Source organism: Abrus precatorius, unplaced genomic scaffold (genome assembly GCF_003935025.1).
Source record: "Abrus precatorius isolate BTA unplaced genomic scaffold, Abrus_2018 Scaffold6, whole genome shotgun sequence".
Lineage (NCBI taxonomy): Eukaryota > Viridiplantae > Streptophyta > Magnoliopsida > Fabales > Fabaceae > Abrus > Abrus precatorius.
In genome coordinates, this window is record NW_020874406.1 from 24,254,804 (window position 1) to 24,268,449 (window position 13,646).

Genomic DNA, 13,646 nt, shown 5'->3' on the forward strand with positions numbered 1-13,646 from the left:
TCTAGTACAGTTCCACTGTGCCTCTACACCCTCCTACTCTCTCTCTTTGCTTCTTATAAAAATCTCATCTTTCTTCTTTCCACTGAATTGGGTTCATAAGTGCGTAAAAGTGTGAATGGAAAGTCGGTCGAAGTCGAACATGGAGTCATCGAACAGGGGTGTGGCTCTGAGTGTGAGGGGTGGCAATAATGGGAAGAGACACGGTGCTGTTGCAGCCAACGTGGAACCTTTTGTGCCAAGGAGTGAGCACAACCCAAGAGAGTTACGGTCATGGGCTAAGAGAACGGGTTTTGTGTCTGATTACTCAGGGGAAGCAGGGACGAGTGGCAGTGAAAAGTTTGAACCTCTTGAGAGAAAAGGAGGAGGGTCTTCTCCGAAGATAGAGATAGATCCGATTCTGGGGAGGACAAGACCCAACAGGGGTAACGAGATCGAACCAGCTTCTCATGGAGGAGCCACGAGGAATGAGAATGGCACTCTTTTGGATACGGGGAGGGGGAGAAGAGAGAATGAGCCTGTCGTGGCTTTGGCTCCTGATGGTGAGAGGAAAGTTGGTTTTAGAGCGAATGAGAATGGTAATGGTAATGGGAATGGGAATGGGAATGAGAATGGGAATGGCAATGGCAATGGACATGGAATATCTGCAGTTGCTCCTGTTCCTGAGGAGAAGGTGGAGGAGGGTGATTTGGCCCAAGAGGATGTGAAGGTCAATGTGCATGCTGAAGGGGAGGAGCCTGCAAATGAAGGTGGAGGGTGGCAGGGATCGTCTGGATTGAAGTGTGGACTCAAAGAAAATCCGGGTTTTGGTTAGTGTTTGTTCTTCTTTTCTGTCGGTTACAAGTTCTTTCTCAGTGTCGGTTCGTTTGGCTCTTTTCAGTTTATATTTTAGAATGCCAATTTTGGATGATCTTTTAGTTTTGTTGTTGCACTTGAATGTATGTGGAAAAATTTCATGTCTTGACTCTTATGTCAAGTCTTCTACTCAAGATATTATTTTCTAGAGTGTCTTTTTTAACTTATATTTTTTGAATTGCTTAATACTTTATGTTCAGCAATATGACTGGTATGTAGCTAACTTCCTATGTTTGGATGTAAGGAAGCTTGTCAATAAGTTTTAGTCATGATTCGTTTATATCTTCATAAATTGGTCTGTAGGCGTGTATACTACTGTCATGTTTAAGAGTAGGGAGGATATCATGAATTTTATTTGGATTTGGGCATGAATCTGTCAGCTGCTTTAATCTCTAGTTGCTACTGTTCTTTTCCATGACTGATTGCAAAGCTTTCCATAATGGAAAATGGAAAATTGTGAACATGAAAAAAATTAGAAAAGAGGGAGAAGAAATGTCTACAATTTACAGAAATTTATGGAACTGTTTACCCAGAATGAAAAGCTAAATTCCATGCATTCCCCTTATAAACATGATCTCAACCAACATGTTATTTGAAATAAATTTTTTGAGAATACCAATCTTTGATCTCCTTCAAATTGGGTGAGATAACTTATCATGAAATTAAAGAAGGTCTTTGTGAAAGAACATATTTTTTCTGTCCATATCATTGCTTAACTAATTTCTATGTCATTACTAGCAAGATTATTTAGCATATTCATTTTGCTGTAACTTGCCCAAAATTGCTACCTAAGTTTTGACTTACATCATAACATTTTTAACTGCAGTATCTCTTATCTATTATGGCCTGCAACACTATCTATCGTTGGCTGGTTCTCTTGTATTGATCCCATTAGTCATGGTACCTGTCATGGGTGGAACAGATGTAAGCTCACGCTGTTATTTTCTGTTTACTGCTTGTTACTCAGAGAAAGTTGATATTTTTGTCATATTCTTATCCATTTGCTTTGCCATTGATTGCTGACAACAGAAGGATACTGCCACTGTAATTTCTACAATTCTGTTTCTTTCTGGCATCACAACTATACTGCACTCCTATCTTGGTACCCGACTGCCCTTGGTTCAAGGGAGCTCATTTGTGTATTTAGCACCGGCATTAGTTATTATTAATTCTCAAGAATATCGGAATCTTACTGAACATGTAAGTTCATTGCATAGTTGACAGACACGAAATGTTAATTCATTAACACATCACTTTCAGGCTCTTTTAATATAGGCATACAAAATTATATACATTTTACACTATCTGCATTTTGAAATACAATTACTTCGGAAAATAATGTTAGGAGTTAATTTTCTCATGACTTGTTTACTGCTTAACCTTATGTATATTTGAATCACCAGTATTATTTTTCCTTTATCCTTTCTGCTATTATGTATCTGTTCACTTAACAGACTTATGCTTTGTCAATTTTTTTAAACAAAATTTGGACCTGTTATTCACAAATCACATTAAACACTGGCTTTGAATCTGTTAGTTTGGATATATTCTCAGCGTACATGTTAAAGCTTGTATATTTTAATTGCAGAAATTTAGACACATAATGAGGGAACTCCAAGGAGCTATAATTGTTGGTTCAATATTCCAATGTATCCTGGGATTTAGTGGTTTAATGTCTATTCTACTCAGGTAAGAAGCAGTTGCACTTGCATGTCATATCTTCCTTGTTTTCATAAATCTCTTTCTTCGCTGTTCAATTTGATGAGTTTCTATATTTTGTTAGTTTGCTGCACTGTTGCCTTGTTAAATGTTTATAATGTGTGTTTAACATGAGATAAATTTATGCATAAAAGGAACTTATATTGGTCAATGAAGTCATAGAAGCTAATGAACTTTTATCCTAAGAGAGTTGTAAAGACTCAAGTCTCATTTGTTATTTCTTTACAATTTTAGGTTAATCAACCCAATTGTGGTTGCCCCAACTGTTGCTGCTGTAGGTTTAGCATTCTTCAGCTATGGTTTTCCACAAGCAGGCACTTGCCCCGAAATTACCATTCCACAGATAGCGTTGGTTCTAATATTCACTCTGGTGAGTGACACACATCAAGCATTTTAAGCAGCTCCAATACACAGGATATATGGTATCAGAAAATTATACTAATTGTTGTAATTTGTAAAGTTACTTTTTGTATTTAGGGCTGCATGTTGTAAACAGGTCATGGGCTTTTGGATTTTTATTCTTTATTGAATGATATCAGCATTGTTCATTAACTCATGTTATTACTTCTTTTTGTCTTGTTTGAAGTATCTTCGGGGAATATCTATCTTTGGGCGCCACTTATTTCGAATTTATGCTGTAAGTATCTTAAATTAAAATGTTACTCTATGGCTTTTGTTTTCTCTGATTTTTGCGTTCTTCAATTTATCAAATCCCTATCATGTTACGAAGCAACAAGCAGAGAAATCATACAAAAGATGAAAAGAAAACAAACAAATCTTTATTGATGATTGATATCAATCAGAGATGGAGAGAAATCTTCTCCAAGGGTTTCCAACTTACAACTGAACTTCTGTTCTGTTTTCTCAATCTAACAAGTCTGCCCCCCACTCCCTAATTCTACCCCTCCTCCTATTTAAGCTAAATCCCTGTCCTCCCAACCTCTATCTAACTAGTTGTTCTATCTATCTATTAATACTCTACTGTAATTAATTTATACCTCACTATTGATATTTGGGAATCTCTAACATATCATGCTAGAAGTCGTGTAAGTGATTCTTACTTTCTGACAGGGCTCCACCTATCCTGCTTACGTGTGGACATTATAAGATCCTTTCTGGCCTTAACAGTCCCACACATTGTGAGGAAAGGAAAGAATGTTACTCTAGGATAAAGAACTTGTCTCAATATTAATTGGTCAGTAATGAAGTCAGATTTCATAGAAAGATAGTCTTGGAGTCTCCTAGAAATGTGACTCTAACACAAGCTGTATGCATTCTTCAGCAAGGCTACAGAGTCCAGATTTATTGTTAGAACATTAATTTATGAGCATTTTAATTTTCTTGGCATTACTTGTTTATTTGTGATTCTCTATGCAATTAAGTGTTGAAGATAACCAAGTCCAAGGAGGAAAGGGGCTTGGGAGTAGAGAAATAATAGAAGATTTGTTTGTAATCTTTTGTTAGTAATTGTGGACAATATTGGCTAAGTCTTTTCCTTTAGTATGTCAGTATACAATAATAAATTCTTATAGCATACTTTGTAATATTTGCAGGTTCCCCTGAGTTTGACAATAATTTGGATATATGCATCCTTTTTAACAGCTGGGGGAGCATATAATTACAAAGGATGTAATCCAAATATACCAAGTTCAAACATTTTGTTGGATGCATGTAGAAAACATGCATATACCATGAAGCATTGCAGGACTGATGTTTCCAATGCATTATCTGCTGCTGCATGGGTCAGAATTCCTTACCCTTTACAGTGGGGAATCCCTATTTTCCATTTTAGGACTTCCATAATCATGGTCATAGTATCGCTGGTTGCCTCTGTGGATTCAGTAAGTATCATATTTAAATGCACACCATACACTAAAGGAAAACCTTTACTAATGTCCTAGATAATTGTCTTGAAGTGGTGCCTGTACACATACACACACACACACACACACAACTATTCACATATATATGAGTTTATGCAAACTCAAGGTCCTAGTGGCTAATCCCATATTTAAATATTAAGATGGATTTTCATCTTGAAAGCAAGGATCAAAGATGAATAGGAGATAAAACTGTAATTGTAACTGTGAATGGCATATTTTTTTTCCCAGGTTGGAACTTATCGTACTACATCTATGCAAGTTAATTTGAGGCCTCCGACTCCTGGAGTTGTGAGCCGAGGAATTGCACTTGAGGGTTTCTGTAGTATATTGGCTGGTCTTTGGGGTTCAGGTACTGGGTCAACGACTTTGACAGAAAACATGCACACCATTGACATCACAAAGGTGGCCAGTCGGAAGGTAGTGGAAGTTGGAGCAGCTTTCTTGATCCTTTTCTCACTTATAGGTAAAACAACAACGCTTGGAGAAAAATCCATAATTAAATTTAAAAATCTTAACCATCTCTGTATATTAAGTTTTCATTCCTCTCCATTTCGATGCATTCTGGCTGGGTTGGATCTTATGATGTGCAGTGGTTTCGTTTTGGTGCATTTGAGTCAGTTCTGAAAATGAGTTATGTGAGATTCTCTTAGTGGAACCCTGATGAATGATGCAAGTTGCTTACACACATATTTCATGTACTTTTGACACTGGTCAAGATTGATTGCGACATTATATATTAACAAAACTTTAGGTACCTTACATCTGTTGTCTATATACAGGTTAATTTGTTGTCTTTTTCAATAATCTATTCCTTACTTATGTATGTTGTAGGAAAAGTGGGTGCCCTTCTTGCTTCCATTCCGCAGGCCTTGGCTGCTTCTGTACTGTGTTTCATGTGGGCGCTAACTGCAGCATTAGGCCTCTCTAATTTACAGTACAGTCAATCAGGCAGCTTCAGGAACATAACAATAGTTGGCGTTTCATTGTTCCTCGGTATGTCCATCCCTGCTTATTTTCAACTATACCAACCTGAGTCAAGTCTGATTCTGCCTAGTTATCTGGTTCCTTATGCTGCTGCATCAAGTGGGCCGTTCCATTCAGGCATTAAACAAGTAAGTACCTTTTGCCTCCGCATAAAAAATGGAAAAGAACAGGAACAAACAGAAAGGAGGCTGGTTTTATAGCTAATAGATGAATATGTCAATCATTAACTTTGACTTAATTCACAACGCAAGCTTCTAACATCCTAGCTGATTTATCCTGATTGAAACTGGCATCACGTAGATTTGTCCTTAGAAACAACTAGTCTTTACTTTTGCTTGATTTTCTTGCAAATTCATCCATATAGCTTTTTTCCTCTTCTGATGAATATGAGCTAACATGTCGTATTCTATGTTGAAGCTTGATTTTGCAATCAATGCTCTTATGTCCTTGAACATGGTGGTTACTCTGCTGGTGGCATTCCTACTGGACAACACTGTCCCAGGCAGTCAACAAGAACGAGGGGTGTATATATGGTCGCGAGCCGAAGACATTGCCACTGATCCCTTGGTGCAATCCGAATATTCACTGCCAAAGAAAGTAGCCCGGTGTTGTTGTTGGCTAAAATGTTTGGGAGTCTAATACTTGGCTCACTCTCACATTTTAATCCTGGTAACAGTTCTTCCACAAAATGGTCACTCGTGGGATATGTCTATTATTCCTTGTTCTCTTCCGTGAGAGGCTTAGAAGATATTGCAGCTCACGAAGACAAAAGTAAATACAAGGATATGTTATATGGCTATAGTAAACATTAAATTGGGGGAGATAGCGTTGAAACATTAGTTATGCTTGGAAAATCACAGATGTCAAATCTGCCGAAAAAAAGTGTACTTGCATATTTATTTATTTTTATCAATAAATGTTCTATTTTTTGTAGTTTCACATTGAGCTAAAAGTAAGATTTGTTTCTAGTCGCTGACCAAGGAAAAACTAATGCAACTATGTCAGTTACGAAGTTTTTAGGCTTGAGCCCGCCCATGCCCATGACCCACGACCCACGACCCACGACCCACTAATTCAATTGGTAGCTTTTTAAATGGAAGTAAGGGGAAGGAAAAAATAAGTCACAACCCTTAATTTAACTGTACATATGATCTAATGAATTAAAAAAAAGGGTATTAATGTCCAACTCTAGGTGATCTATTGGTCTGCCAGTCCTCAATTAGGGAACGAAGGGTGTGATTTGGGGTGAGGAATGTGTGCTTCATCCTCAAATTTGTCATTGGCGATGTGTCACGTCCCGATTTTATCCACTGTTCTATTGCTTCCAGCTCATAGGAAAATCCGTCTGCTGCCACGTGTGGGTTTTTCATTACCTCCTGCAGCCATCACAGTAACACAACCTTAAGTTCAAGGATTATTACCGAACAAAAATTGTAACTTCACATAAAATAATCTTCTGTCTGTCCGAACAATATTTTATGTGCAGGAGTCAACAAATGATCATTCTCGATATCATGGGGGTCAATTTTACAACCTAGAAATAGTACTTTGCGTCAAATCATGTTTGATCTAAAAAAGTCTAACTAATTTGTCAAACATAAAGCGAAGTCTAGCTTATTTATTTGACTTTGGACTTTCTGTAAGATCTAATCTAACACAAACCCTTACATAAGTTAACAGTTAAATATGCTAGTAAATATATGATTTTATTATGTTATAATAAGTATCTAATACAACTACAGTAATAATAGTAATTCTTAAACGGATTAATTTGTTTGATCTAAGAGTTTCTAAATAATTTAAAGCATGAAAATATTAATCAAATACAAATTTAGAAAACATTAATACTAATAGGACTATCACAAGCTAGATTTTACGCTTCCAACCACCCACCTATTCCCCAACACTAACACAGGGCTAGCTATTAGCTAAATAGCGAAGCTTATACTTAAATTAAAAGATCAAGAGACCAACCTGAAGTATGGGGCACAGAAAAACACTAGGCACATCACTTGAACCCTCTCTATCTATAAATCCACCAATGATTACCTTTCGCCCTTCCTTTGCAATTATTTCATTACCCTTTCTTCTTATCTCATTGAGTTCCTCTAAGACCCTTGCAATGCTCAATTCTGAGTTGGGCTTGCTTTTGATGGACATGCACCTCTCAGCCAGCCCTGCAAGTTCTCTCGCTAGATCCAATGGCCATTGTCCAGCCATTTCATCAAGAACTCTAACAAAAGCCTCTTTATCCATATCCATTGTCAAGGCCTCCTCCACAAGCCCAGCCCAATTTCTTCCAGTCAAAAGCTGCATCAGCAAAACCCCTATGGCCCGTAAATCTGACTCAACGTTACACTTCTCATCATGGCATTCATGAAGCCCAAAATTTGTTATCTTCGACACCAAATTACGGTCTAGGAGGACGTTGGATGGGGTCAAATGACAATGAATCACTGGCCTGGGCTTAGCTGCATTGAGAAAGCCCAGGCCTGAACATACCTCTGTGGCTATTCGTATTCGATCGTGCCATCTCAAGGCCCGGTTTTTCCTCCTAGAACATAACATGTCACGTAAGCTGCCATTGCGCATGTATTCCAAAACTATACATTTGGGCTCGGAGCAAAAGCCCACCATGGCAACCAGATGAGGTTGCCTAATATCCCCAAGAAGCCTCACCTGAAAATGCAGTAGAAATTCAAATTAGTGAATCCAATACACGCAAAACAATAATAAATTGATAATTTTTTAAAATTAACACATATTGCGATTGAATGACCAAGCGAGTTTTACTACTTTATTTTACCTAATATCTACTATTGAATTTAGTTGGATTCTCTAAAATTGAACTAATCATTATCTAATCGTTGCATATTATATAAATTCGTATATTAAAATTTTAATATATAATTTAGATTTAATATAATATAAAAGCATACCTTTTTAAATCGAGTTCAAATTTTGTTTATTAAATTCAGTCTTCAATATTGTTTTGCTTATTAAATTTAATTTTATCAACTCATAAAATTATTTTAAGTCCAAGTCATGGGATAAAGAAGAGAATATTTGAATTCAATGTTGCATGGCATGTGGTATGGTAGTTGATACTGTTAAGGCAGTTAAAAAAACAATAAACTTGTTATCATTATTATAAGAAATGATAGTATGTTTTAACATAATTTTAAAAAAATATTTTATTATTGGTTTTTAAAATTTTATTTAAAATTTATATAAATTATATTCTCATTTACTGACATTTTTATAATTTTAATAAAGTTTAACCTTTAAAAATTAAAAACAAAAAAGTGTATATACTATATACTCCTCTTAACATTATACCTTGGATTTGAAATCTTGACGAGAGAAAGAAGAAAGAGAAGGGAGCATCTTGATTGCAACAGTGGAATGGCTGAAACGTCCTCTGTACACATTGCTCCAATCCCCACCGGACTTGAACCGTAGCCGCTCGGAAAAGTTATCGGTGGCCAACCTGAGCTCCTCCTCCGAGTACTCCCTGAAACTACAACACGTGTCGCTCAACCTCGCAGCCATTCCAATCGCGTCTTTCTGTTTGCAGAATTCGATTCTTCTGTTCAACACATCTCTCTGCCTCCGAAGCTCTTCTATCTCCCTCACCATCTCGCTTCTCTCTCCCACCGCCTTCTGTAGCTGCGTCTCAGCGCGTGTCTTTGCCACCGTCGATTTTTGAAGCCTATTCGACAACTCCGATTGCAGTTCCAACAGTGAACTTAACCTCCTCTTGCTCTCTTCAACGTCTATTCTCATTTCCTGTGTTTGTTCTTTCTCTGCATCCACTTCCTTGTTCAGTTCTTCCCTTCCAATCACCTCCTCCCTTATTCGACTTTCAAGTTCTTCAGCCTATAATTTCATACAAAAATTAATATTGTCAAGCAAGAAAAATAAATAAATTAAGGATAATTATATGTTTACACTCAGGTTGAGGGTTAGACGTGGCGAGAAATATGATTAAAAGAAGAGATAAAAAATAAGCGTAAGAAAAATTAAAAATAAAGATATAAGAGTTGTTAAATTAATTCCTAAATGATAGAGTTAGTTGAATACTTAATTAATCCTGAACTAGAAAAGATTGTGTTTATAATCTGAATGTATAATTAATAAATTAAAGGAATAAACTAAGTATAATTCCGATTTTTTATACTATTTTCTAGTTAAAGTTATAATTTAACAATTCAAATAACAGAGATTCGCGTTTGTTGAATGTAATTTTAAAGAAAATTATAAATATTTAAATAATTATATTTAAATTTTATCGTATATTAATTTTTTTTAAGTCTTTGAACATGTGGCTAGTTTACTACTAAAATTTACACGTGAGGAGGTAATTTATTATATACATAGAACTATACAAGTTAATGTAGCTAGCTTTTTAGAAAAAAATAAATTAGTCTCTTTGTTGCTAATTGTTACAAATTATTCCCTAAATATGTATTTATTGGTCAAATTCAAAGACCATAATTTGATTTTTATCATTTATATTATGACTATTTATTAAAAGAGAAAAATGTTTTGCATGTGTCACCAAATTAACTGGTTTTTGAATATTACCCGACTATTGCATAAACAAATTGCCCATTCAGCTTTTGCGTGTCTCTCTATGTTATCCTTGGCTTCTTTCCTCTTCAATTGGGTGGTCTTGTGAGCTTCATTCAGCTTATTTTTCAGGATCTCAATTTTCTCTGCTGCCATCTGGGTCGGTCAAAAAGTTAGGCAAATGTTTGACAAACATACACCATGTGAAATAACAAAAAGGAAACAAAGGCATTTACATAAAAAGTGTGTATAAAAATTCAAACGTTACTATTAAATAACTTTTTGGGTCCAAAAGGAAACATAAAAAGCTAATCACTGATTTAGGACAAGATCCAGATTTGAAAATGGCTCCCATATCCTGTAACCTAAACAAACCCACAATTTAAAATGGTCCCATCAATTTATATTACATTATATATATCAAATGCTAAAAAGAGTCAAACTGAGAGATCTTAAAGGTTAGAAGATCACTATAATAGTGATGGCTAATTTAGACTTTCACAAACAGGTACCCTCTTTTTTAAAAGTTTACAGTGAAAAACACGCGCGCATATATATATATATATATATATATATATATATATATATATATATAATGAAATTGTGAGAATTAAAATTATATAATCAAACTTGAAAGTTATAATTGGGAGAACTATTTTCACTGTATAAGCTCTTTTGTATATTATATATACAGTGAAACCAATCATCTAACAACTCCCCAGAACAAACAAACGAAACAGAACAAAGAAGATAAATATTAGCATTAATCAAGGCCACATACTTGAGGAAAATATCTGGCATTGTTTAGTTACCATATTAGATTTGTCCCGTTCAGTGACATCTGGCTCAATTGGACTAATCCGTGAGTCGTCATTATCTTGCACGCAGCTTCCTTCCTCCAACTTCGAAGACAACAATTCTTGATAATAATTTTCAATTTCTTGTGCATGAAATTCCCATTGATTTTGGTTCCCATGAGACTCCAAATTGGTTGAGGAAAGAGATGCACTTCTATCCTGTGAATCACTGGTTTTGTCAATGAACAATTTGTCTAGCCAATCTTTAAAAGTTAACTTATCTCTCATCTTTGCAACCATGACTCCATGATCATCCTCCATTATTTTCTCATCATTTCTTCCCCTTAGGAAAACTTGTTTCCCTCCACAAATAATGAACAATTCACAAAAGGAAGGTTTATGCTGATGAACATAGAACAACCCACTGATGGCACCTTTTGATTTCCTAACAAGAAACAAAAGAAATATTAAGGAAAGTTATAGAATTTACCATGACTTGCAAAATTTTTCTAGAAGAATAAGAGCAAGGAAATGAGAGGGTACAAGGAGGGCTTCATGAATGAAAATCCCATGACCAATTTGGTTATTCCTAGACCAAAGATCAAGTCTATGATGCGCTTTTGCATAGGTTCATCAAATTTCTCAACTTCGAGAATCTCTGCTGGCACCTGTAATAAGCATAAACGACTAGTACTTCATTTCATTTCATATGATCCGAGCAATTGAAACAGTGTTATTAAAGCACTAAAATGTTCAAACCTTGCCACAGAAAGCAATATATTTGGAAAGCAACTTGTTAATTTTCTCTTGGTCATTTTTCCTGAGAATTTCTAGTTTCTCTTCATTCACAGATCTTGCTGGAAGTTTCCCAACTGCAACGGAATCACAAAAGTAAAACCCAGTTGAATTTCGAGCAAACAAAGGAAAAAAATAAAGCTTATACACAAGCCCAACTTACATGGTGTATAAACATACTCCTTGGAAATATTGTATGTCACATGGAGAATAACAACGGAAATTGGATGAGAATTCCACTTCTGGAGAACCCAATTCAAAGTCTTAAATCCATCCACCTCATCATTACCAACAGCAACATAGATTTTCTCTCTTTGGATTGCATCCATTTGATTGTTCCAAGCAACACAACTTCCAATCTGGTGGATCAGAATCAGGAAGAAGCAAGATCAATTCTAGTGAAATTCATATCACAGTACAAGTATAATAAGGTAAGTTCTGTATTGTGTGTTGAAAAGGCTTAGTGTGAAAATAACATTGTAAAAGAAAACAAAAAAGGGTTGCATATAACAATTTTCAAAGCTTTCTTATGCCATTTGCTCAAGTGTTTGGTTTAAACTCTATTATATTACAACTTTAATCGGAATTTCCAAGGGAAGGGTCGAAGGGGACGGCCAGCTTGGACTTTTGTGTATGGCGTGTCATGATTGCCAAATGGAACTGGGGTCATATATATGTATCATCCCCCCTGCCGTAATTTACATGACTCTACCAAGAACTCACTTTTGTTCTGTTCAGAATTATAAGAACCCTTGTGAAATTACTAGCTTAATATGAATACTACTCATTTTTGTTTGTTAATATGAATTATCATGACATGATAAGATGTAAGTAACTCGTTTCGTTTTCTCTCTATAATTCTCTTTTTTCATTTTTTATTTAAAAAATCTCACTTTTTCATGTCTTACAAAATTATTGCTTGCATAAATCTAGTATATTTAAATTATTTATTTTGTATTTAAAATAAATTATATTACCAACTTTAAGAAAAATAATAAAAGATACAATGCTTTTGTTATAAAGTAATCAAATCTTTATAAGTCCTTGGTTTTTATTTGAATGGATTAGATTTTTCTTGCTATTTTTTTAGTCAATGGAAAGCTATGAAACTCTGAAAAACAGAGAGACTGTTCTTCTTCTTCTTCTTTTTTTCTTGTCAGAAATCATAGATTAAAACAAGGCACATATTGTATAAACATTGTCCAGTGCAGCAAACTAAGCCCGGTGCTGAGTCTGTGATATAAGGACTAGTTGATGAAGTCCAAATGAAGTGGAACAATGCTGCTTTACAGTTTTTGTGGCTTTTCACTTTGCATTATGTCTTTTACATTTGGGCCGTGTTTGATACCTCTGCATGACAATACCCACAGAATTTGTGCACTTGATTGACACTTGCTAAACAATAACGTAAGATAGGGAAAGATTAAGTATAGTATTTGAAAATGATATATCATTTTAATAAGGTCAGGTTGTTAATAACAAAATTAAAACAAATTCAAAGCATTTTGCGAGCTAAAATTATAATTTTATAAGCTATTAATTTTTATTTTATTTTGTAACTTGTAACAATTTGGTAATTAATGATATTTTAATATTTGACTAAATTTAATAACGTGTATAAATTTTTGTTATTGATGAAACTCATAACACAAATCTTAGTACCATCTTATTTCAGTAATCAACAAGTGATGCAAATTTTCCAACAAGATGTGTTAAATGTACAGGAGTGTAAACTACCACGGTTAGAGTTAGCCCAAGTGGCTTGACTTGTGGAGGAGTGAATGCAAAGAAGTCTACCTAGTTTCGTCACATAGATATTAATTAATATAGATGAAAAGCATAATAGGAAATTAAATAATTTTTTTATAAAATTTAAAATTTTAATAATTTTTATATAAAACCGAAAATGTTCAAAAAATATATAATCGTATTAAATTTCATTATAATATTTTAAATTATATACTCATTCATTTATGTAAGGCTTAGGTACATTAGTTTGTTATGAGATAAAATTTTATTATTATAAAATAAGTTTTATAGATAA

General features: G+C 34.8%; 2 protein-coding genes across 4 annotated transcripts; one reads left to right on the forward strand and one right to left on the reverse strand.

Moving 5' to 3' along the window:
* The first annotated feature begins 11 nt into the window (after window positions 1-11).
* LOC113868545 (nucleobase-ascorbate transporter 11-like) lies at window positions 12-6,279 on the forward strand. Of its 2 annotated transcripts, none has more exons than XM_027504214.1 (11): window positions 12-581; window positions 624-806; window positions 1,679-1,776; window positions 1,882-2,052; window positions 2,441-2,541; window positions 2,806-2,941; window positions 3,158-3,208; window positions 4,125-4,412; window positions 4,683-4,917; window positions 5,286-5,566; window positions 5,856-6,279. In XM_027504214.1, exons 1-11 carry the CDS (start codon window positions 116-118, stop codon window positions 6,075-6,077), a joined length of 2,232 nt encoding a protein of 743 aa, XP_027360015.1. In that variant the 5' UTR covers window positions 12-115; the 3' UTR covers window positions 6,078-6,279. The 2 variants fall into 2 exon arrangements, with proteins under 2 accessions (XP_027360015.1, XP_027360016.1); XM_027504215.1 differs by having other exon boundaries at window positions 4,125-4,313.
* Window positions 6,280-6,310: 31 nt separating this feature from the next.
* Window positions 6,311-12,241, reverse strand: LOC113868544 (putative U-box domain-containing protein 50). 2 transcript variants are annotated; one of them, XM_027504213.1, is made up of 9 exons: window positions 12,178-12,241; window positions 11,766-11,961; window positions 11,567-11,679; window positions 11,351-11,475; window positions 10,823-11,252; window positions 10,026-10,166; window positions 8,778-9,317; window positions 7,413-8,117; window positions 6,311-6,814 (listed from the first exon to the last, which is right to left on the reverse strand). In XM_027504213.1, the coding sequence occupies exons 2-9, from the start codon at window positions 11,929-11,931 to the stop codon at window positions 6,614-6,616; spliced, it is 2,421 nt and encodes an 806-aa protein (XP_027360014.1). In that variant the 5' UTR covers window positions 11,932-11,961; window positions 12,178-12,241; the 3' UTR covers window positions 6,311-6,613. The 2 variants fall into 2 exon arrangements, with proteins under 2 accessions (XP_027360014.1, XP_027360013.1); XM_027504212.1 differs by having other exon boundaries at window positions 12,175-12,241.
* Between the last annotated feature and the right edge of the window lie 1,405 nt (window positions 12,242-13,646).

Bases quoted from the DNA above. Each gene is read 5' to 3' on its own strand.
- LOC113868544 (XM_027504213.1), bottom strand. From the start codon at position 11,931: ATGGATGCAATCCAAAGAGAGAAAATCTATGTTGCTGTTGGTAATGAT. The intron at 11,680-11,765 runs GTAAGTTGGGCT...ATTCCGTTGCAG, and splicing joins GGAGTATGTTTATACACCAT to TTGGGAAACTTCCAGCAAGA. The intron at 9,318-10,025 runs GTAATATTCAAA...ATGAAATTATAG, and splicing joins TTTGTTTATGCAATAGTCGG to GCTGAAGAACTTGAAAGTCG.
- LOC113868545 (XM_027504214.1), top strand. From the start codon at position 116: ATGGAAAGTCGGTCGAAGTCGAACATGGAGTCATCGAACAGGGGTGTG. The intron at 1,777-1,881 runs GTAAGCTCACGC...TGCTGACAACAG, and splicing joins CTGTCATGGGTGGAACAGAT to AAGGATACTGCCACTGTAAT. The intron at 4,413-4,682 runs GTAAGTATCATA...TTTTTTTCCCAG, and splicing joins TGGTTGCCTCTGTGGATTCA to GTTGGAACTTATCGTACTAC.